Raw genomic sequence first — 22,340 nt, forward strand, 5'->3', positions numbered from 1 at the left:
GGGGGGGGGGGGGGGGGGGGGGGAGACTGCTGTTAGCGAGTGTAAGGTGTGTTATAAGGCTGTAAGGGGGGGCGATGCCGTGTTACATAGTGTAATGGGTCTGTTATAAGGCTGTAAGAGGGGCGATGCCGTGTTACAGAGTGTAATGGGTCTGTTATAGGTCTGTAGGCGGGGGAAGGTGTGTTATAAGGCTGTAAGGGGGGCGATGCCGTGTTACATAGTGTAAGGTGTCTGTTATAGGTCTGTAGGGGGGGAGGGGGGGGGGAGACTGCTGTTACAGCGAGTGTAAGGTGTGTTATAAGGCTGTTAGGGGCGGCGATGCCGTGTTACAGAGTGTAATGGGTCTGTTATAAGGCTGTAAGGGGGACGATGCCGTGTTACAGAGTGTAATGGGTCTGTTATAAGGCTGTAAGGGGGGCGATGCCGTGTTACAGAGTGTAATGGGTCTGTTATAAGGCTGTAAGGGGGGCAATGCAGTGTTACAGAGTGTAATGGGTCTGTTATAAGGCTGTAAGATGGGCGATGCCGTGTTACAGAGTGTAATGGGTCTGTTATAAGGCTGTAAGGGGGGCGATGCCGTGTTACAGAGTGTAATGGGTCAGTTGTAAGGCTGTAGGGGGGGGGGGGATGCCGTGTTACAGAGTGTAATGGGTCTGTTATAAGGCTGTAAGAGGGGTGATGCCGTGTTACAGAGTGTAATGGGTCTGTTATAAGGCTGTAAGAGGGGCAATGCCGGGTTACAGAGTGTAATGGGTCTGTTATAAGGCTGTAAGGGGGGCGATGTCGTGTTACAGAGTGTAATGGGTCTGTTATAAGGCTGTAAGGGGGGGGGGGGCGATGCCGTGTTACAGAGTGTAATGGGTCTGTTATAAGGCTGTAAGAGGGGCGATGCCGTGTTACAGAGTGTAATGGGTCTGTTATAAGGCTGTAAGAGGGGCGATGCCGTGTTACAGAGTGTAATGGGTCTGTTATAAGGCTGTAAGGGGGGCGATGCCGTGTTACAGAGTGTAATGGGTCTGTTATAAGGCTGTAAGGGGGACGATGCCGTGTTACAGAGTGTAATGGGTCTGTTATAAGGCTGTAAGGGGGGCGATGCTGTGTTACAGAGTGTAATGGGTCTGTTATAAGGCTGTAAGGGGGGCGATGCCGTGTTACAGTGTAATGGGTCTGTTAGAAGGCTGTAAGGGGGGCGATGCCGTGTTACAGTGTAATGGGTCTGTTAGAAGGCTGTAAGAGGGGCGATGCCGTGTTACAGAGTGTAATGGGTCTGTTAGAAGGCTGTAAGGGGGGCGATGCCGTGTTACAGAGTGTAATGAGTCTGTTAGAAGGCTGTAAGGGGGGGGAAGAGTTACAGAAAGTGTAAGGTGTCTGTTATAAGGCTGTAAGGGGGGGGAAGAGAAGAGGGTTACAGAAAGTGTAAGGTGTCTGTTATAAGGCAGGAAGGGGGAGGAGACAGCCCTGTCAAGCAGATTTCACTGGCGAGTAGTAAGGGTGCCATGGATCTCCCAGCTTTACAGTGGCCAGTAACTGTTCAGACCAGGCTAGCAGTGTAGGGTGAGATATGTTAAGCCCAGGTATAGATATTGAGATTTATATAGGAGATCTGAAGGGGATTATTTAAGGAGCCACATTTACCAGCGCCATTGCGAATACACTTTAAACAATCTGTCAGGCGTACCTTCACCTGGCTGTTTGAGTTTTGGCTCCTTTGTTTCATCATCATCCAGCAGAGGTACATAGTCTGCTTTATCACATGTCTCACCAACGAGATCGTCATAAGGCTCCGCCTCCAGCGAGCTCATAAAATCCCGCTTTATCTCTGGTTCAATCTGTGGTGGAGCATCGGTTAGGGCATCCTCGAGACTAAAGTTGGGCTCAAGGTCCGCCATCGTCTGTCGCTAAAAGCTAGAGAGAGAGTATTGGTTTGGTTACAAACGAACAAAGATTATAGATATAATTTATATATAGCTATTGGCAAGTGAAAATAGCAAAATATACATAGCCATTGGCAAGTTAAAATATATATATATATGTGGTCGGTTAATATAGTGACCATGAAAATACTTGTTATTGAATCAAGTCGGTGTGGTGTGCCGAAAACAACTTAGAGGTAGGCCTGTAAAAAAGAGGGCCCCCTGAAGGAATTGTCTAAGTATGAAGAGGGTGCGGTGGGTGTGAACAGCAAACATCACGGCGAAGGCAAGAAGGGGGAGTAGAGTTTTATAGGAACGCTAATTCCTCCCACAAATACAGGCCTGCGGCCTTAAACATATATACCGTATATACTCGAGTATAAGCCGAGTTTTTCAGCACATTTTTTGTGCTGAAAAAACCCAACTCGGCTTATACTCGAGTCAGAGTCTGTATTATGGCAATTTGCATTGCCATAATACAGACTGGGGGGGAGGGGTGCTGGCAGAGCTGTACTTACCTTTCCTGCAGCTCCTGTCAGCTCTCTCCTCCTCCGCGACGTCCGTTCAGCACCTCGGTCAGCTCCCAGTGTAAGTCTCGCGAGAGCCGCGGCTCTCGCGAGACTTACACTGGGAGCTGACAGAGGGAGCTGCACAGACCGCGCGGAGGAGGAGAGAGCTGACAGGAGCTGCAGGAAAGGTAAGTAACATCTCTGCCAGCACCCCTCTCCCCCCCACTGAACTACCAATCCCATTGGACCACCAGGGAAGGAGCCCCCCTCCCTGCTATGTATCAAGCAGGGAGGGGGGACAAAAAAATATATAATAAAAAAAAAAATTAATAATAATTCAATTAAATAATAAAGAATAATAATAAAAAATATAATAATATTAAAAAATAAAAAATAATAATTAATAAAATAATTAATAATATATCAAAATGTCAACCCCCACCAACACATACACAAACACACACTGCACTACACACACACACTGCACTAACACACACACACTGCACTCATACACACACACACGCACTGCACTCATACACACACACACGCACTGCACTCATACACACACACACGCACTGCACTCATTCACACACACACGCACTGCACTCATTCACACACACACGCACTGCACTCATTCACACACACACGCACTGCACTCATTCACACACACACGCACTGCACTCATTCACACACACACACACTGCACTCATTCACACACGCACTGCACTCATTCACACACGCACTGCACTCATTCACACACGCACTGCACTCATACACACACACACTGCATTCATTATATACACACACTGGAAATCAATATTCAATTAATATATACGCACACACACTGCACTCATACGCACACGCACACACACTGCACTCATACACACACACGCACTGCACTCACACACACGCACTGCACTCACACACACGCACTGCACTCATACACACACACTGTAAATAAATATTCAATTAATATAATTTTTTTAGGATCTAATTTTATTTAGAAATTTACCAGTAGCTGCTGCATTTCCCACCCTAGTCTTATACTCGAGTCAATAAGTTTTCCCATTTTTGGGGGGTAAAATTAGGGGCCTCGGCTTATATTCGGGTCGGCTTATACTCTAGTATATACGGTATGTAAAAAAACAAAATTAAAACAAATTTAAAATTCGTATGTTGTAATACCTTTTTTATGGGACTAACAGAATTTTTTAATGACAAGCTTTCGGGAGAACCTCCCTTTCTCAAGTCTTAAGCATTTCTGAGCAAGACAACATAGAATTCAAAGTTGAGTTGTGATACAGGGGTTAAAGCGACATGAGTGAGGAGAAGGTTTGTTAGAAAATAGACACCATTCTCACAGAGTGTCGTAAATATCTTGTGTGAAGATCAGAGTGAGGGTGGAGAGGGAGGAAAAAACAAAACAAAAAAAAACAAAAAAACAAGCAGACAGTGCAGAAGATGGTACACTATACACACACAAATATGTATATGCAAATGCATAAACACACACACAAATTATATATATATATATATATATATATATATATATATATACACACACACACACACACACACACTAATATATATATACACACACATATATATATACATACACACACACACAAATATAAATGCAGTCACATATATAAGCATACATGCTTAAGAGTAAGGGAAAGCATAGGTCTACACATAGCGCTTATGTATTGATAGAATAAACATATTGGAATGTGTTTTAGAGTGTTGATACATATGGCAGAACACTAAGATAGTGTGGGGAGTGTTCATGTAAAGTGTTGGTAGTGGGACAGGAATCCCAAATCAATATTTAGCCCTATATTCTTGCTGTTAAACAATTTGATAATTCTGGTTTCAAAAGTTTTTCTTTCTTGGGTATTTTTAAAAACCCCTTTCAGTACTTTGATTTTAGGTCCTTCATTGAGTGGCCAGGCTGGGTAGAGTGCAGTACGATCCTTCTTTGTGGTGTTTGAGTGCCTGTGCATATTCATTCTGCCATTTAATGGCTGGGTGGTTTCCCCAATGTAGCATCCTAGGTGGCATTTGGTGCATTGAATCATGTATACCTCATTGCTGGATGTGCAGGAGTATGAACCTTTAATACTGTAGGTTTTATTGTTGTGTGTGACTGTGGTGTCTGTGCATATGTGCTGACACAGTTTGCACCGATGTTTTTTGTACTGGCTGGTCCCATTATCTTTATTCTTTCCATCAGTGGGCAGCTTCCTGTTGATTAATTTTTGTTGGAGGTTTGGTGGTTGTCTGAAGGCCAAAATGGGTGTTTCAGAGAATTTTTTCCCAGAGTTTCATCTTCTGTTAACATTGGTTGTAGGTCTTTAATGATTTCCCGTATTTCCTCAAGAGCTGGGCTGTAGGTGACCACAAGTGGCACTCGTGTGGAGTTTATACAGCAGAGTTGATTTGTTTGGCAATGGTCTTTGGTTTGTAGCTTGTCTCATATACTGGGAGAGTACATTTAGATGGGAATTACAGTCATTAGGATCAGAGAATGTGCAATGGTACCTAGTGGCTTGGCTGTAGAGGATGCCCTGTTTAGTATGGGAAGGGTGGAAGCTGAAGCTGTGGAGGTAACTGCACCAGTCTGTGGGTTCTGTAAACCGAGGTGTGGATTGTGCCATTGTTACATGTCAAAGTGGTGTCCAGAAAATTCAGATTCCATTTTTAGTTTGATTGAGGGATGGAATGTGTTGAAAGAGTCATGGAACTATCAGTTTTTCTTCGCTTTCAGTCCAAATTATTAAGATATCATCGATATAGCGATAATATTTGTATCGTCTTGTGTGCTGTATTTCTAGGAATCGCTGTTCAAGATCTGCCATAAACAGATTAGCATATTGGGGTGCCATCTTAGTGCCCATGGTTTGTAGGTAAACCTAATTGTTAAAACTGAAATAGTTATGTGTGAGGATAAACAGTGCCAGTTCTGTGATAATTTGGGGGCTGTATTTTTGGGTGTTGGCATAAGAGGAAATGGAAGCAAGCATTGATGCCATCTGTATGTGGAATATTGCTGTACAGAGATTCCACATCCATGGTTACAAGGATGGTGTTAGCAGGGAGATTGGTGATGTGGCTGAGTTTGTTGAGGAAGTCGGTGTGTCTTTTATGAAGCTGTTGGTGACTAGAGGTTTTAGGGTATTTTCTACCAGTCCTGAGATCTGCTCTGAGAGTTCCCATTCCTGTAATTATGGGTCTTCCAGGATTACCTGCTTTGTGGATTTTGGGAAGCATATAGAAAGTGCCCATGCAGGGACTAGTTGGCATGAGTGATTGCAGTTCTAGATGCAAATTCTCAGGGAGGGATTTAATGAGCTCCCTAAATGAGGACGTATATTCCTTGGTGGGGTCTTTATTTAGTTTTCTATAGAATTTGTCATCTGACAATTGCCTGTCACCCTCTTTTATGCAGTCCTGGGTTTTCATTATCACTACTGCTCCTCCCTTGTCTGCTGGTTTGATGGTGATAGCAGGATTATTTTTCAAGTCATTTATAGCCATTTGTTCCTGTACTCAGAGATTATGAAACATTTTCTTTTGGTTTTGCTTGGTTGTCAAGGATACTGTTCTTAGACGGAAAGTTTCAATGTAACTGTCCAGTTTGGCATTTCATCCTGGTGCTGGAGTGAAATTAGTGTTATTGTTCCTGTTGTAATCCAGTGTGGTTTCAGTGCTCTTTGTCATGGAAGGATTCCTTAAAGGACCACTATAGGCACACAGACCACAGCTATGTTTACATATGGGTTAATCCAGCCTCTAGCAGCTGTCTCATTGACAGCCGCTAGAGGCGCTTCCAACTGTGATTTTCAGTGTCCACAGGAAAGCATGGAGAATGCTTTCCTATGGGCTGGCTGAATATCCGCGCAGCTCTTGCCGCACATGCGCATTCATCCAATGACGTCAGAAGGAGGAGGAGAGTCCCCAGTGCCGGTAAGTGTTCAGCCCTGCGGAAGAGGGGGGGGGGGGGGGCATGAAGGTGGGGGCACCCTCAGGGCACTATAATGCCAGGAAAAAGAGTTTGTTTTCCTGGCACTATAGTGGTCCTTTAAGAATCATCCTTCTGAAAAAGTCTTCCACGTCAGAGTAGAGCCCAATGTCCTCAAGTTTTGTGCTAGGATTGTGCCACAATCTCTACTTGGGGGAAAAAAAAAAAATATATATATATATATATATATATATATATATATATATATATTTTCTTTCAAGTAGAGATTGTATCACTATATATATTAAAATTATATACACACACACACACATATATATATATACACACACACACACACATATATATATACACACACACACACACATATATATATACACACACACACACATACACATACATACATACCGCCATTGTCAAGTGCGGGTGAGCATTCTAAGGCTTGCAATGGCGAGTAATGTGCGGATGAGGAGCACTCCTCTGTCATGCGTTATCAGAGGTCTGTGAGTGACCCTTAAAAGTTATTTAGGAGTTACATGGCGTGCCAGGAGGCGCCATGCTGTAACAAGAGGGGGGTATATAAACACTAACAAAATCAAGACAAACATGGAATTCTTTACACACCAAGGAGAGGGTCATTCTGTAAACTGATTTCGATCATTGATCAGGGATCTGAAAACTGAATACAGTAAAGGAGCGACACACTGAAATAAACCTGCTCCAAGAATAAACCTCTGAGCAGAAAGCCTGACGGCTTCACTGTGTCTTCAAGAATCCCATACAGAGACTGACGGTACTATAAGCATTCACAGGGGTTATTCCAGGTTATTATTAAGGCAGTGGATTAGAACAGAGTTATAAAGCAGCAGAAGTCCAGTTTGCATAAGATCTCTCCAGAAGTTTTGACCGTGGCTGTGTAAGAGTAGATGTGCGGCTTGCCCTGATCTGCCCAGTATGCTAAACCACGTGACAACATATTTCCAGGAGAGAGTTTTACAGCTTTTAGCGTGTTTAAATGGCCTCCTGTTACCGTTTACTCAGCTTTCAGCGTGTTTAAATGGCCTCCTGTTACCGTTTACTCAGCTTTCAGCGCGTTTAAATGGCCTCCTGTTACCGTTTACTCAGCTTTTAGCGCGTTTAAATGGCCTCCTGTTACCCTTTACTCAGCTTTTAGCGTGTTTAAATGGCCTCCTGTTACCGTTTACTCAGCTTTCAGCGTGTTTAAATGGCCTCCTGTTACCCTTTACTCAGCTTTTAGCGTGTTTAAATGGGCTCCTGTTACCGTTTACTCAGCTTTTAGCGTGTTTAAAGGGCCTCCTGTTACCCTTTACTCAGCTTTTAGCGTGTTTAAATGGCCTCCTGTTACCGTTTACTCAGCTTTTAGCGTGTTTAAATGGCCTCCTGTTACCCTTTACTCAGCTTTTAGCGTGTTTAAATGGCCTCCTGTTACCCTTTACTCCGCTTTTAGCGTGTTTAAATGGCCTCCTGTTACCGTTTACTCAGCTTTTAGCGTGTTTAAATGGCCTCCTGTTACCCTTTACTCAGCTTTCAGCGTGTTTAAATGGCCTCCTGTTACCCTTTACTCAGCTTTTAGCGTGTTTAAATGGCCTCCTGTTACCCTTTACTCAGCTTTTAGCGTGTTTAAATGGCCTCCTGTTACCCTTTACTCAGCTTTCAGCGCGTTTAAATGGCCTCCTGTTACCCTTTACTCAGCTTTCAGCGTGTTTAAATGGCCTCCTGTTACCCTTTACTCAGCTTTTAGCGTGTTTAAATGGCCTCCTGTTACCCTTTACTCAGCTTTTAGCGTGTTTAAATGGCCTCCTGTTACCCTTTACTCAGCTTTCAGCGCGTTTAAATGGCCTCCTGTTACCCTTTACTCAGCTTTTAGCGTGTTTAAATGGCCTCCTGTTACCCTTTACTCAGCTTTTAGCGTGTTTAAATGGCCTCCTGTTACCCTTTACTCAGCTTTTAGCGTGTTTAAATGGCCTCCTGTTACCCTTTACTCAGCTTTTAGCGTGTTTAAATGGCCTCCTGTTACCCTTTACTCAGCTTTTAGCGTGTTTAAATGGCCTCCTGTTACCGTTTACTCAGCTTTTAGCGTGTTTAAATGGCCTCCTGTTACCCTTTACTCAGCTTTTAGCGTGTTTAAATGGCCTCCTGTTACCCTTTACTCCGCTTTTAGCGTGTTTAAATGGCCTCCTGTTACCGTTTACTCAGCTTTCAGCGTGTTTAAATGGCCTCCTGTTACCCTTTACTCAGCTTTTAGCGTGTTTAAATGGGCTCCTGTTACCGTTTACTCAGCTTTTAGCGTGTTTAAAGGGCCTCCTGTTACCCTTTACTCAGCTTTTAGCGTGTTTAAATGGCCTCCTGTTACCGTTTACTCAGCTTTTAGCGTGTTTAAATGGCCTCCTGTTACCCTTTACTCAGCTTTTAGCGTGTTTAAATGGCCTCCTGTTACCCTTTACTCAGCTTTTAGCGTGTTTAAATGGCCTCCTATTACCCTTTACTCCGCTTTTAGCGTGTTTAAATGGCCTCCTGTTACCCTTTACTCAGCTTTTAGCGTGTTTAAATGGCCTCCTGTTACCCTTTACTCAGCTTTTAGCGTGTTTAAATGGCCTCCTGTTTCCCTTTACTCAGCTTTTAGCGTGTTTAAATGGCCTCCTGTTACCCTTTACTCAGCTTTTAGCGTGTTTAAATGGCCTCCTGTTACCCTTTACTCAGCTTTCAGCGCGTTTAAATGGGCTCCTGTTACCCTTTACTCAGCTTTTAGCGTGTTTAAATGGCCTCCTGTTACCGTTTACTCAGCTTTTAGCGTGTTTAAATGGGCTCCTGTTACCCTTTACTCAGCTTTTAGCGTGTTTAAATGGGCTCCTGTTACCCTTTACTCAGCTTTTAGCGCGTTTAAATGGCCTCCTGTTACCCTTTACTCAGCTTTTAGCGTGTTTAAATGGCCTCCTGTTACCCTTTACTCAGCTTTTAGCGTGTTTAAATGGCCTCCTGTTACCCTTTACTCAGCTTTTAGCGTGTTTAAATGGCCTCCTGTTACCCTTTACTCAGCTTTCAGCGCGTTTAAATGGGCTCCTGTTACCCTTTACTCAGCTTTTAGCGTGTTTAAATGGTCTCCTGTTACCCTTTACTCAGCTTTTAGCGTGTTTAAATGGCCTCCTGTTACCCTTTACTCAGCTTTTAGCGTGTTAAAATGGCCTCCTGTTACCCTTTACTCAGCTTTTAGCGTGTTAAAATGGCCTCCTGTTACCCTTTACTCAGCTTTTAGCGTGTTTAAATGGCCTCCTGTTACCCTTTACTCAGCTTTTAGCGTGTTTAAATGGCCTCCTGTTACCCTTTACTCAGCTTTTAGCGTGTTTAAATGGCCTCCTGTTACCCTTTACTCAGCTTTTAGCGTGTTTAAATGGCCTCCTGTTACCGTTTACTCAGCTTTCAGCGTGTTTAAATGGCCTCCTGTTACCCTTTACTCAGCTTTTAGCGCGTTTAAATGGCCTCCTGTTACCGTTTACTCAGCTTTTAGCGCGTTTAAATGGCCTCCTGTTACCCTTTACTCAGCTTTTAGCGTGTTTAAATGGCCTCCTGTTACCCTTTACTCAGCTTTTAGCGTGTTTAAATGGGCTCCTGTTACCCTTTACTCCGCTTTTAGCGTGTTTAAATGGCCTCCTGTTACCCTTTACTCAGCTTTTAGCGTGTTTAAATGGCCTCCTGTTACCCTTTACTCAGCTTTTAGCGTGTTTAAATGGGCTCCTGTTACCCTTTACTCAGCTTTTAGCGTGTTTAAATGGGCTCCTGTTACCCTTTACTCCGCTTTTAGCGTGTTTAAATGGCCTCCTGTTACCCTTTACTCCGCTTTTAGCGTGTTTAAATGGCCTCCTGTTACCCTTTACTCAGCTTTTAGCGTGTTTAAATGGCCTCCTGTTACCCTTTACTCAGCTTTTAGCGTGTTTAAATGGCCTCCTGTTACCCTTTACTCAGCTTTTAGCGCGTTTAAATGGCCTCCTGTTACCCTTTACTCAGCTTTTAGCGTGTTTAAATGGCCTCCTGTTACCCTTTACTCAGCTTTTAGCGTGTTTAAATGGCCTCCTGTTACCCTTTACTCAGCTTTCAGCGTGTTTAAATGGCCTCCTGTTACCCTTTACTCAGCTTTTAGCGTGTTTAAATGGCCTCCTGTTACCCTTTACTCAGCTTTTAGCGTGTTTAAATGGCCTCCTGTTACCCTTTACTCAGCTTTCAGCGTGTTTAAATGGCCTCCGGTTACCCTTTACTCAGCTTTTAACGTGTTTAAATGGCCTCCTGTTACCCTTTACTCAGCTTTTAGCGTGTTTAAATCGCCTCCCACAACCTTTTACTCAGCTTTTAACGTGTTTAAATGGCCTCCCCATTACCCTTTACCTAGCTCTGAATGCAGGTAGACAGTTGGAACAAACATGCCAATCTGCTGTTCGCCCATGGCACCGCCACCGCACTACCCAATTCAGGGATGGGCATATTACAGCCCCTTCCCTCTGTGTACTCTAGAACCAGGGGTGGGTCTGAGTGGACTAAAATGGTTAGCACTGTATGAAACATGGGGAAATGGGACCATTTGGAGTTCAAGGTTACCATGAACTCCACTCCCAGTGAGAAGAGAAGCCACATCCACCGTAGATGTTCATTGGAGCCCTGTTCAGTGCCATTGGTGAAATATTCCGCTATATTAGGCCAGTCATTGGCACGAGAATCAAACCGATCTTTTATTGATGTAAAGATTTCAGAATGCGGCCATTGATCTCCGGCTGTTTGTGTTTAGGGCTATATGTCTACCAGTGCTCTAGATCTGTAAACAGACTCTGTGATGGTTATTATAGCGATTGATCACATCACTTTCACTGGCTCTAAAACCAAACTACTTGAAATCTGCAGAAAGAGCGAGAAAAGGGGATTTATAGTTAATTTCCACAAGAAGCCCTGATGAACATGTAACAAATGCAGCCAACAAAGGGGTCAGTCCTCGTAATGCAATGTCTAAGATTATCTAAATGGCTTTCAGTTTGGGTTACATCTGTGTATCCTGGTTTAAGAACGGCAATTTCCTAACATATCAAAGACCTCATGTTCCCCATCCTCCAAAGGAAGCTGCTGCTGAATTAAACGGAGTTTCGCTAAGCATACAGTGTTAAAATGGGAGATATTTATACCTCAATGATTCTAGAGCGGACGCCCACGTTTGCCCACTTAGAGTGAAAAGAAAACCAGTCTGGCCGGGATGAAGACAAATTCTTAAATAACAGACTTGATGCTAGGTTGACACAGCATCTATACATAGAGCCACCATCTTATACAGGAAGCCAGAACACAGAGGGAACGATTGTGACGCATCGCTCACTAGCTGATACTCACTGTAACTACATGTTAAATTGTAGCTGTTCCCACTTTCAAAGAGTTCTCCAGCTAGTTAACACCACCCCTCCCCCCCCCCCACCGGCACTCCAGCTAGTTAACAACACCCCCCCCCCCCCAACTCTCCAGCTAGTTAGCCCCCCCCCCCAACTCTCCAGCTAGTTAGCCCCCCCCAACTCTCCAGCTAGTTAGCCCCCCCCCCCCCCCCCAACTCTCCAGCTAGTTAGCCGCCCCCCCCCCCCCCCCCAGCTAGTTAACCCCCCTCCCCCAGCAGGCACCGGCTCTCCAGCTAGTTAACTGGGGACATTCCATCGAAACAGACAACCAAAACGGGCACATTCTATCCAAAACCGGCAACCAAAACACCAAACTGGGATTTCTGTGGGAAAAGCAAGTCTCATGGCTTGACTGGTGTGCAGATTTTTGTTTAACATTGTATTAAATTATATATACACCGTATATACTCTAGTATAAGTCGAGTTTTTCGGCACATTTTTTGTGCTGAAAAACCCCAACTCGACTTATACTCGAGTCAATGTCTGTATTATGGCAATTTACATTGCCATAATACAGATTTACATTGCCATAATACAGACAAGGGGCTGTGTAGGATGGGGGCTGGCAGAGAGTGTTTACTTGCCTCTCTTCTCCTCCCCGCTGGTCCAGTCAGCTCCCAGTGTAAGTCTCGCGAGAGCCGCGGGGTCATAGTGCGGCCGCGAGACTTACACTGGGACTTGCAGAGGGAGCTGACCGGACCGGCGCGGAGGAGAAGGGAGCTGACAGGAGAGGTAAGTAAACGCTCCCTGCCAGCCCCCTCCACTGAACTGCCAATGCCACTGAACCACCAGGGAGTGAGAGCCCCCCTCCCTGCCATGTATCAAGCAGGGAGGGGGGACAAAAAAAAAAAATTTAAAAAAAAATATCTATATATCTATCTATAATAAAAAAAAATTATATTTAAAAAAAATAGTAAATTAAAAAATAATATAACCAAATAAAATAAAAATGCCCACCCCCCAAGGCTTTGCAACACACACACACACTGAAAACAAATATTCAATATAATTTTGGGGGGATTTAATTTTATTTAGAAATTCACCAGTAGCTGCTGCATTTCCCACCCTAGTCTTATACTCGAGTCAATAAGTTTTCCCAGTTTTTTTTGGTAAAATTAGGGGCCTCGGCTTATATTCGGGTCGACTTATACTCGAGTATATACGGTATATTCTATTTGGATAGGATGGTGATTGAAAATCCCTTCCACCTGACGTCTGTGGATAGTAATAGCACTGCAGATTTGGGGTTTCTGTGGGAATGCAAGTCTTATGGCTTGGTTGGTGTGCCGATTTTTGTTTAACGTTTAACCCCTTAAGGACACATGACATGTCTGACATGTCATGATTCCCTTTTATTCCAGAAGTCTGGTCCTTAAGGGGTTAAATAAAGAATCAAGCAGTCTCAGGAACACTTCTCATCGACTATTAACACAGGTAATTGGCAGATATTCTGCTTTATTTCACAATTTAGAAAATAGTTGTCTCTGCATTAGCCCCCACTTCCATTTCTGATGACTTTATAGATCGAGAGCTAGAACCAGCTGGGTATTAAGCAGGGCCAACCATGCCAGGCTGGGGTACTTTAAGAGAGGTCAGCCACTCCCAGGAAACAATCTTTGATGGATATTTACCAACACGTTACAGAATAAAGAAAGCGTGACTATAGTCTGCGCAATTCTGAAATAATGTTAAAATGAAGATTTATTTTTTAAAAATCCATTCCAGACCCTAATACGGCCTATTATAAACCCGATACGTGGCAATACTTCACTTTCCATGATGTAATCACAAAAAAAATAAAAAAAATGTTTTCAAATGCTTTGGAACGTGTAAAGAAGAAATAACTCGACCGAATCATCCCATCTGATCACATGGAATTTGCATTGTCAGCACAAGTTACTCTATGTTACAAGCTCAACAGCCTCAAAACCAGAGCTCCAAACGCTACAATACAGGTCACAACCTACAAAACAGAGCTCCAACAGCCACAATACAGGTCACAACCTCCAAAACAGAGCTCCAACAGCCACAATACAGGTCACAACCTCCAAAACAGAGCTCCAACAGCCACAATACAGGTCACAACCTCCATAACAGAGCTCCAAACGCTACAATACAGGTCACAACCTACAAAACAGAGCTCCAACAGCCACAATACAGGTCACAACCTCCATAACAGAGCTCCAACAGCCACAATACAGGTCACAACCTCCATAACAGAGCTCCAACAGCCACAATACAGGTCACAACCTCCATAACAGAGCTCCAACAGCCACAATACAGGTCACAACCTCCATAACAGAGCTCCAACAGCCACAATACAGGTCACAACCTCCATAACAGAGCTCCAACAGCCACAATACAGGTCACAACCTCCATAACAGAGCTCCAACAGCCACAATACAGGTCACAACCTCCATAACAGAGCTCCAACAGCCACAATACAGGTCACAACCTCCATAACACAGCTCCAACAGCCACAATACAGGTCACAACCTCCATAACAGAGCTCCAACAGCCACAATACAGGTCACAACCTCCATAACAGAGCTCCAACAGCCACAATACAGGTCACAACCTCCATAACAGAGCTCCAACAGCCACAATACAGGTCACAACCTCCATAACAGAGCTCCAACAGCCACAATACAGGTCACAACCTCCATAACAGAGCTCCAACAGCCACAATACAGGTCACAACCTCCATAACACAGCTCCAACAGCCACAATACAGGTCACAACCTCCATAACAGAGCTCCAACAGCCACAATACAGGTCAACACTTCCAAAACAGAGCTCCAGCAGCCACAATACAGGTCACAACCTCCATAACAGAGCTCCAACAGCCACAATACAGGTCACAACCTCCATAACACAGCTCCAACAGCCACAATACAGGTCAACGCTTCCAAAACAGAGCTCCAACAGCCACAATACAGGTCACAACCTCCATAACAGAGCTCCAAACGCTACAATACAGGTCACAACCTACAAAACAGAGCTCCAACAGCCACAATACAGGTCACAACCTCCATAACAGAGCTCCAACAGCCACAATACAGGTCACAACCTCCATAACAGAGCTCCAACAGCCACAATACAGGTCACAACCTCCATAACACAGCTCCAACAGCCACAATACAGGTCACAACCTCCATAACAGAGCTCCAACAGCCACAATACAGGTCACAACCTCCATAACACAGCTCCAACAGCCACAATACAGGTAACAACCTCCATAACAGAGCTCCAACAGCCACAATACAGGTATAACAACCTCCATAACACAGCTCCAAACGCTACAATACAGGTCACAACCTCCATAACACAGCTCCAACAGCCACACTACAGGTCAACGCTTCCAAAACAGAGCTCCAACAGCCACAATACAGGTCACAACCTCCATAACAGAGCTCCAAACGCTACAATACAGGTCACAACCTCCATAACAGAGCTCCAAACGCTACAATACAGGTCACAACCTCCATAACAGAGCTCCAAACGCTACAATACAGGTCACAACCTCCATAACAGAGCTCCAAACGCTACAATACAGGTCACAACCTCCATAACAGAGCTCCTAACGCTACAATACAGGTCACAACCTCCATAACAGAGCTCCAACAGCCACAATACAGGTCACAACCTCCAACAGCCACAATACAGGTCAACGCTTCCAAAACAGAGCTCCAACAGCCACAATACAGGTCACAACCTCCATAACAGAGCTCCTAACGCTACAATACAGGTCACAACCTTCATAACACAGCTCCAACAGCCACAATACAGGTCACAACCTCCATAACACAGCTCCAACAGCCACAATACAGGTCACAACCTCCATAACAGAGCTCCAACAGCCACAATACAGGTCACAACCTCCATAACACAGCTCCAACAGCCACAATACAGGTCACAACCTCCATAACAGAGCTCCTAACGCTACAATACAGGTCACAACCTTCATAACACAGCTCCAACAGCCACAATACAGGTCACAACCTCCATAACACAGCTCCAACAGCCACAATACAGGTCAACACTTCCAAAACAGAGCTCCAGCAGCCACAATACAGGTCACAACCTCCATAACACAGCTCCAACAGCCACAATACAGGTCACAACCTCCATAACAGAGCTCCTAACGCTACAATACAGGTCACAACCTTCATAACACAGCTCCAACAGCCACAATACAGGTCACAACCTCCATAACACAGCTCCAACAGCCACAATACAGGTCAACACTTCCAAAACAGAGCTCCAGCAGCCACAATACAGGTCAACGCTTCCAAAACAGAGCTCCAACAGCCACAATACAGGTCAGCGCTTCCAAAACAGAGCTCCAACAGCCACAATACAGGTCAACGCTTCCAAAACAGAGCTCCAGCAGCCACAATACAGGTCAACGCTTCCAAAACAGAGCTCCAACAGCCACAATACAGGTCAACGCTTCCAAAACAGAGCTCCAACAGCCACAATACAGGTCAACGCTTCCAAAACAGAGCTCCAACAGCCACAATACAGGTCAACGCTTCCAAAACAGAGCTCCAACAGCCACAATACAGGTCACAACCTCCATGTGTAGTCATAGTCAGTGTGCTGTTGGCAGGGAGTATAAATGCACCCCTAACAGAGAATGGCAGGGATAATATAGGGATAGTCTGGATTGATGTCCTCTGACATACCCGAAAACAAGTGAAATCACAGCTATATATTATTCTATGGAAAGGAGTCTATCGGTAAAAGTGAAATACACAGTGTTTGCACCCGATATAAGCAATGTCGGATTTAAGAGATCAGTCACAGTATGGAAAGGGAGATGGACAGACAGAGAGCAGAAAGTCGACACTGATTCCTTCAGCTGTCAGAGCCTCAATCTCCAAAATTAGCTCAAACTAAACCTGCTGGGGATGTGGTCAGCGTCCAGAACCAGGAATACTGAGATTACAATAGCACTTAAAGAAATGGATATAACACCTCGATTAATGTATTGACAGAGAATCCTCTACATCCAGCTTTTACTCAGTGATTGGGAGTGATTATTGATCACCCCATTATCCAATATTGCTCTTTATATTCTGGGATTATTTTTTGCTATAGCCATTTAATTTCTACACATGATGAAAATAGATAAAACCTCAGAAACAATATTTACATTCCCCAAATGTTTTAGAATGTATTTATACTAGATATACGGATTTTACATTTAAAGTTTCAGCTGGAATTTATCTGTCTGAGCACAGAGAGGAAATGGAAAGGTGGGGCAATAAAAGTAACCCCCCAGAATGAATTCCACACCTAGGAAGATCCAGTTTCTTTTGAAAACTCAATTAATAGAGAAAGGTAAAAACCACGTTCCTGGGACTGGCCCAATCCCACATCTGTTTGTGTCTGAGATATGACATCACTGGCAGCTAACCAATTCCCATTTCAATAGCATTAAATGTTATCTGAAACATTTCCTTAGCGTTTCTTTAAAGCAACAACTTCCCCAAATCACTGTTCTCTAATCCTCTTAAAGGAGATTACTAGAAGAGGCGAGGAACTGCCAGCTTAAACCCATGAGTATTACTGCATTTCTCTAACACTTTCTGGGCCTTAGTCACTAAACAGCGAGCTGCAGACAGTCACACTCCTGTGAAAAGAGAAGAACCGGAGCTGGTCACATGATCAGAGCTTTAAAATGGCCCACAGAATGTTAAACCGTTACTGGAATCTAGATGGAACTGAACCGAAGAAAAGAAGAGCAAAAAGTTCACATGGAAACCGAGCAAGCTGCATCCGGACATATGATAACACAGCCAGGAAGGTGCTTGCAAGCCACGTCGGCTAGCAGAGTAACTGCACAGACCCAATCAGCAGCCGGCCCTGCATGCTCCCACAAAAGGCTGGACACTGAACTCAGGGTTGGCTTATCCCACCAGTGGAATGGAATTGACATTCATTTGACTATTATTGAGCCCGGTGGCTGTGATAATGCATTATAATCAACCACGAGGGAGAGGAGTGGCCATCAGTGGCTTTAGAGGGAAAAAATAAAAAATAAAAAGTCATCTTTATTGCCACTGAATATTGCACCCACAGTGTTCAGTCTGCTATATGGCACTTGATAGTCCTCCATGAGCCCCATCTTGTCATAACTAATAACTAAGATTTCACAGAAAGGTGGACTTGTGCCCTCCGATAGACCAGGCATAGAGAAAAAAATATATATATATATCCTCAGACAGACCAGGAGTAGAAAGTGTATATATAGGGGACTTGTTCCCTCAAACACACAGCATGCAGGCAGTGTATATATAGGGGACTTGTTCCCTCTGACACACAGGATGCAGGCAGTGTATATATAGGGGACTTGTTCCCTCTGACACACAGCATGCAGGCAGTGTATATATAGGGGACTTGTTCCCTCTGACACACAGCATGCAGGCAGTGTATATATAGGGGACTTTCTCACATGGATACACAGCATGTAGGTAGTTTATAGGTAGGGGACAGCAGAATATGTAATTCAGAACTCAGCAATGAGATGTTTAATAAATATTTTAATTAAAAATAACTTCTGAATGCACGAATGTGCTGGCTGTTTGGCTGACAGTACATGTTTGAATGACAGGTGCACGTTACACACAGTGTGCAATAAATGGATAGAATGACGGATAGAATGACAAATAGAACGACAGGAAGTGTGAGCTCTCCTCTCTGGGTTCAGGACGAATTGAATTAAAATAAAACAAAAACAAACTATAAACCTACACGCTAACCAAGACAAACCCATTTCCTGTTTTATAAAAGAACAAAACGCTTTCCAAAAAGGAAAGCCTGACTTCCTAAAATGGTTTGTCATGCAGGAGATGGCAGATGGCCAGAAGGTGAGTCAACGGCTTGTATTCTCCAGACAGGTCAGAGATGCCAAGACTCAAAGTCTATAATGGAGAGCTCATTCACATACTCTCCACCCACAGCCTGCACCACCAGAGTGCGCCCCCCCCGAGCCTGCACCACCAGAGCGCACCCTACCCCCACTGAGCCTGCACCACCAGAGCGCGCACCACCAGAGCGCGCCCTACCCCCACTGAGCCTGCACCACCAGATCGCAGCCCCACTGAGCATTCACACACACCCTGCAGCCATACAGGCTGCAGCAAGAAGATTCAAACCTCATACCTTCCTGCAGTCTTCACACACTAGAGTCCACCCACTGACCCTCTATTTACAGGCTGCTACATCCCCCCCCCCCCCTACAGGAGTTCAAACCCTATACCTGCAGGCTGCATCTATGGAAGTTCACCAGTCATATACCCGGACCCAGCTGTCGGGGACCATATCAAATGAGAACAAAGAACGAGTGATCCTGCACAGACAGACACTGCATAGTGGTTTCACATGACGGGGAGCACAATATGGATTCAGAAATCTAGTAACTAGAAACAAGCCCCTAAATGCGATCTATCCAGCTGTGAACAAGAACATGGAACAATAATTCCCGATTAGACTGAATACATTACCTGGTCAGTAGATGTCACTTTCCTTTACACTTTGTTCCAGATTTACCTAGAAAAGATAGAACAAGATCAGTCAAATCTAGAGGTACTTCAATATCAGTGTTACAAATTAACAGCTGTTTAACCATCTGAGCGACACGTGCATAGAAGCCCTGTGTGTTTCTAAAGTGCCACAGCGTAACCCCCTCCTCTCACTATACCAGGTAGCTACTCTGAAGTGATACTTTTTAAGCCATGTTCCCTTTAAGAAAGCTGTGTGTATTACGCTGGATAGAAATCTATAGGAAACACACCCCACTCTCACCAAACACTGAAATGTCCGGTCAAGGTGTGTGTGTGTCTAGAAGTTAGTGAAGAAAAAGCAGAAAAGGGCCTCGTCAGATACTATAAATCACGCATGTCAAACTCGCGGCCCACAAAGAATAAAACTTTGCGGCCGGCGAGCCACGAGTTTGACATGTTGAGGCAGAGTAGGCACCTGCCCTCTCCACATTGCAGGTGCCTACTCTGCTAACATTTACCCAGCCAGGAGGAGAGGACGCGGCAGCTCAGTCTGTTTTTCCTGCTCCCTCGCGCGCCCTCTGTAGTGATGCCATCATTCCAGCCCGGCCTCATTACGCGTGAGTGAGCAGCAGGAAGGGAGACCCCAGGGAGAGACCCAACACCAGCTCCCTTAAATAAATAAAAAATTGTGAGAGTGTCATTCCTTCCAGAAAGACCAGGGAAAACAATCCCCCCCCCCCCCCCACAAGAAAGTCCAGGACTACCCCTACCCCCCCACCCCATCCAGAGAGAAAAGGTCAGTAACCCTTAACCACCCCTTCCAAAAATGCCAGGCCAAAGATCCCCACCCCTTCCAGAAAGGCCAGGCGATAAGCAATAGATCCATAAAACCTTAAGGAGCATTCAGATTGGTACACAAAGATGCCCAGATATTGACTGTGCCATGAAGAACCAGAAACAAGCATGGTAATTTCATTACACCCCATTTAATTATCAGAATAAAGCCTACAGTTGGCCCTTCAATGCACATTAATTATTGAAGATGGGCATTTCAGAAGCGGCTTGTTGTGGAAACTGGAGGCGGTTTCTATGATTGGCCCGGCTGCTAAGAAAGCCAGATTGCACAGTATTGATGAAGAAGCATTTAACACAAAACGACATCTCTTTACTCAGCACTACGCGTCCCTCTAGTCAGACAGCTTTTGTTTAATAAATACTTTCAGCATTGTACAATCCCAGTGAGTTCATCCCACTGAGCACACAGCCCATGCAATTAAAAACTCCCAAGCAACTAAGTAGGAATGATAGCATCGGTCCAACTACCAAAGGAATGGAGGCACATAATATTAAAGGAGCACTGCTAAAATAAAAATCACTTTAATATCTTGTGTACACCCATCTCCTGGGATTTACACACGTCAGCTGATGGCGCCCTGTGTCAGACTTCCTGATTGAAGCCTTGGACTGGAACAGACATTCAGGAGATTGAAGACCCTATTCATTAGCGGTTTATCCCCTGAAGGTAAGCCGGCACCAAGGTCTGCCTTATACCATAATTTCATTCTGATGAATGTCCCTTTAATACCCAAAATGAGTCCAAATTAATAAAGTGCATAGAGGAGAGCACCACAGGAAAGAACACCAACACCTTTCATATTAAGCAGGTACTTCCTCCTACAGGAAAAAGGGTCAGATGGTGAGATGCTTCCCATAGAGAGGTATAATCAATGCTTCCGTCAATGGACTGAGAGAAGGAGGCGACTGATGGGCATGTGCCATAGGCCTGCAATGATGTGAATCACTGGACCTGACAATCTAATCACGGCAAGAACAGCTGTTGTGAGTAGGGACTGTCCCAGGGATGTATTACACGAAAGTTTATTTTTAGGAAAAGTTTTGATTTATTTATAAGGTTTTATTTAAAACAAAGGTTCCCTAAACGAATAAAACGTTACTCTAAATGAAAGATCAATTTACGAAAATGTGATTTTTCCTTAGGATTAGAAGTAGTGCACAGCAACTGAGATACTCTGTCTGGACAAGAAAAGGCAGACAGACACCTAGAAATTTAAGATTCGGCTCCTCCCAATACTTCTCTCTTCGGTATAAAACAGCAATCTGCTCACATAACCCTAGAAAATACACAAGTCAATGAACAGCATTTGCAAATTATTATATGTATCTGGGATAGACAAGCAATCCCAAACGGGTGGAAAGACATCTTTTCACCACAGCCTGCAACACTTTACTCCTGAAACCAGTATCTTCAGAGGCCTGTATTTTTTACTTAAAGTGTTTGAAGAAGTTGTGAAGAGACAACCAGGTGGCTGCTTTGCAGATCTGTGAAGGAGTAGTTTAAAACCTTTAACCCCTTAAGGACCAAACTTCTGGAATAAAAGGGAATCATGACGTGTCACACACGTCATGTGTCCTTAAGGGGTTAAAGCCCATGATGCAGCAATAGCAATTGAGAAATGAGCCTTTCAAGGAACACTATTGGCTGATGAACAAAAACATGTATTCCTAACCATATAGTGTTAAAACCACCATCTATTACCGTGAGAACTAATCGCAATTGTTGAAATAAAACCACTCAATATGTAACTAACATACATTTCGTGAGGACATGGACCTATACGCACAGAAACAAACGGATAGCAATTTTTAAGTGATTAAGATGCGGATTTTTGAGATCCGCACATAAAAGCATGAGAAAGGATGGGGCATGTCCTCTCAACTAAAGAATTGTCTGTGTGGTAATTTATAACTTATTCACCTCTTTTCTGATTTTCCTTTTATGTTATAAATTTAAAATATACCAGGGAGGACAGTGTGTCCACGTTATATAGTATGTTATTTTCACTCCAAGATATGTTGGTATAGTAAAAGTGTCCAAGGAGTGTCATTCTTCTTTTCTTCTGTTCTTAAAGATGTAATGGGGACATGGCATACAAAATGTTACAATATTTCGATATATTGTGCTTTCA

General features: G+C 44.0%; 1 protein-coding gene across 9 annotated transcripts in view; it reads right to left on the minus strand.

Moving 5' to 3' along the window:
• MAP4 (microtubule associated protein 4) overlaps positions 1-22,340 on the minus strand; it is a 141,989-nt gene that overhangs the window by 102,605 nt on the left and 17,044 nt on the right. For all 9 annotated transcript variants that reach the window (XM_063452876.1, XM_063452871.1, XM_063452877.1 and 6 more), the window contains exons 2-3: positions 19,354-19,399; positions 1,679-1,905 (exon numbers count right to left, since the gene is read on the minus strand). In XM_063452876.1, the coding sequence (XP_063308946.1) occupies positions 1,679-1,889 (211 nt within the window). In that variant the 5' untranslated portion in view covers positions 1,890-1,905; positions 19,354-19,399. The remainder of the gene's footprint in view (positions 1-1,678; positions 1,906-19,353; positions 19,400-22,340) is intronic.

The sequence above is a fragment of the Pelobates fuscus genome, chromosome 4 (genome assembly GCF_036172605.1).
Source record: "Pelobates fuscus isolate aPelFus1 chromosome 4, aPelFus1.pri, whole genome shotgun sequence".
NCBI classification, from domain to species: domain Eukaryota; kingdom Metazoa; phylum Chordata; class Amphibia; order Anura; family Pelobatidae; genus Pelobates; species Pelobates fuscus.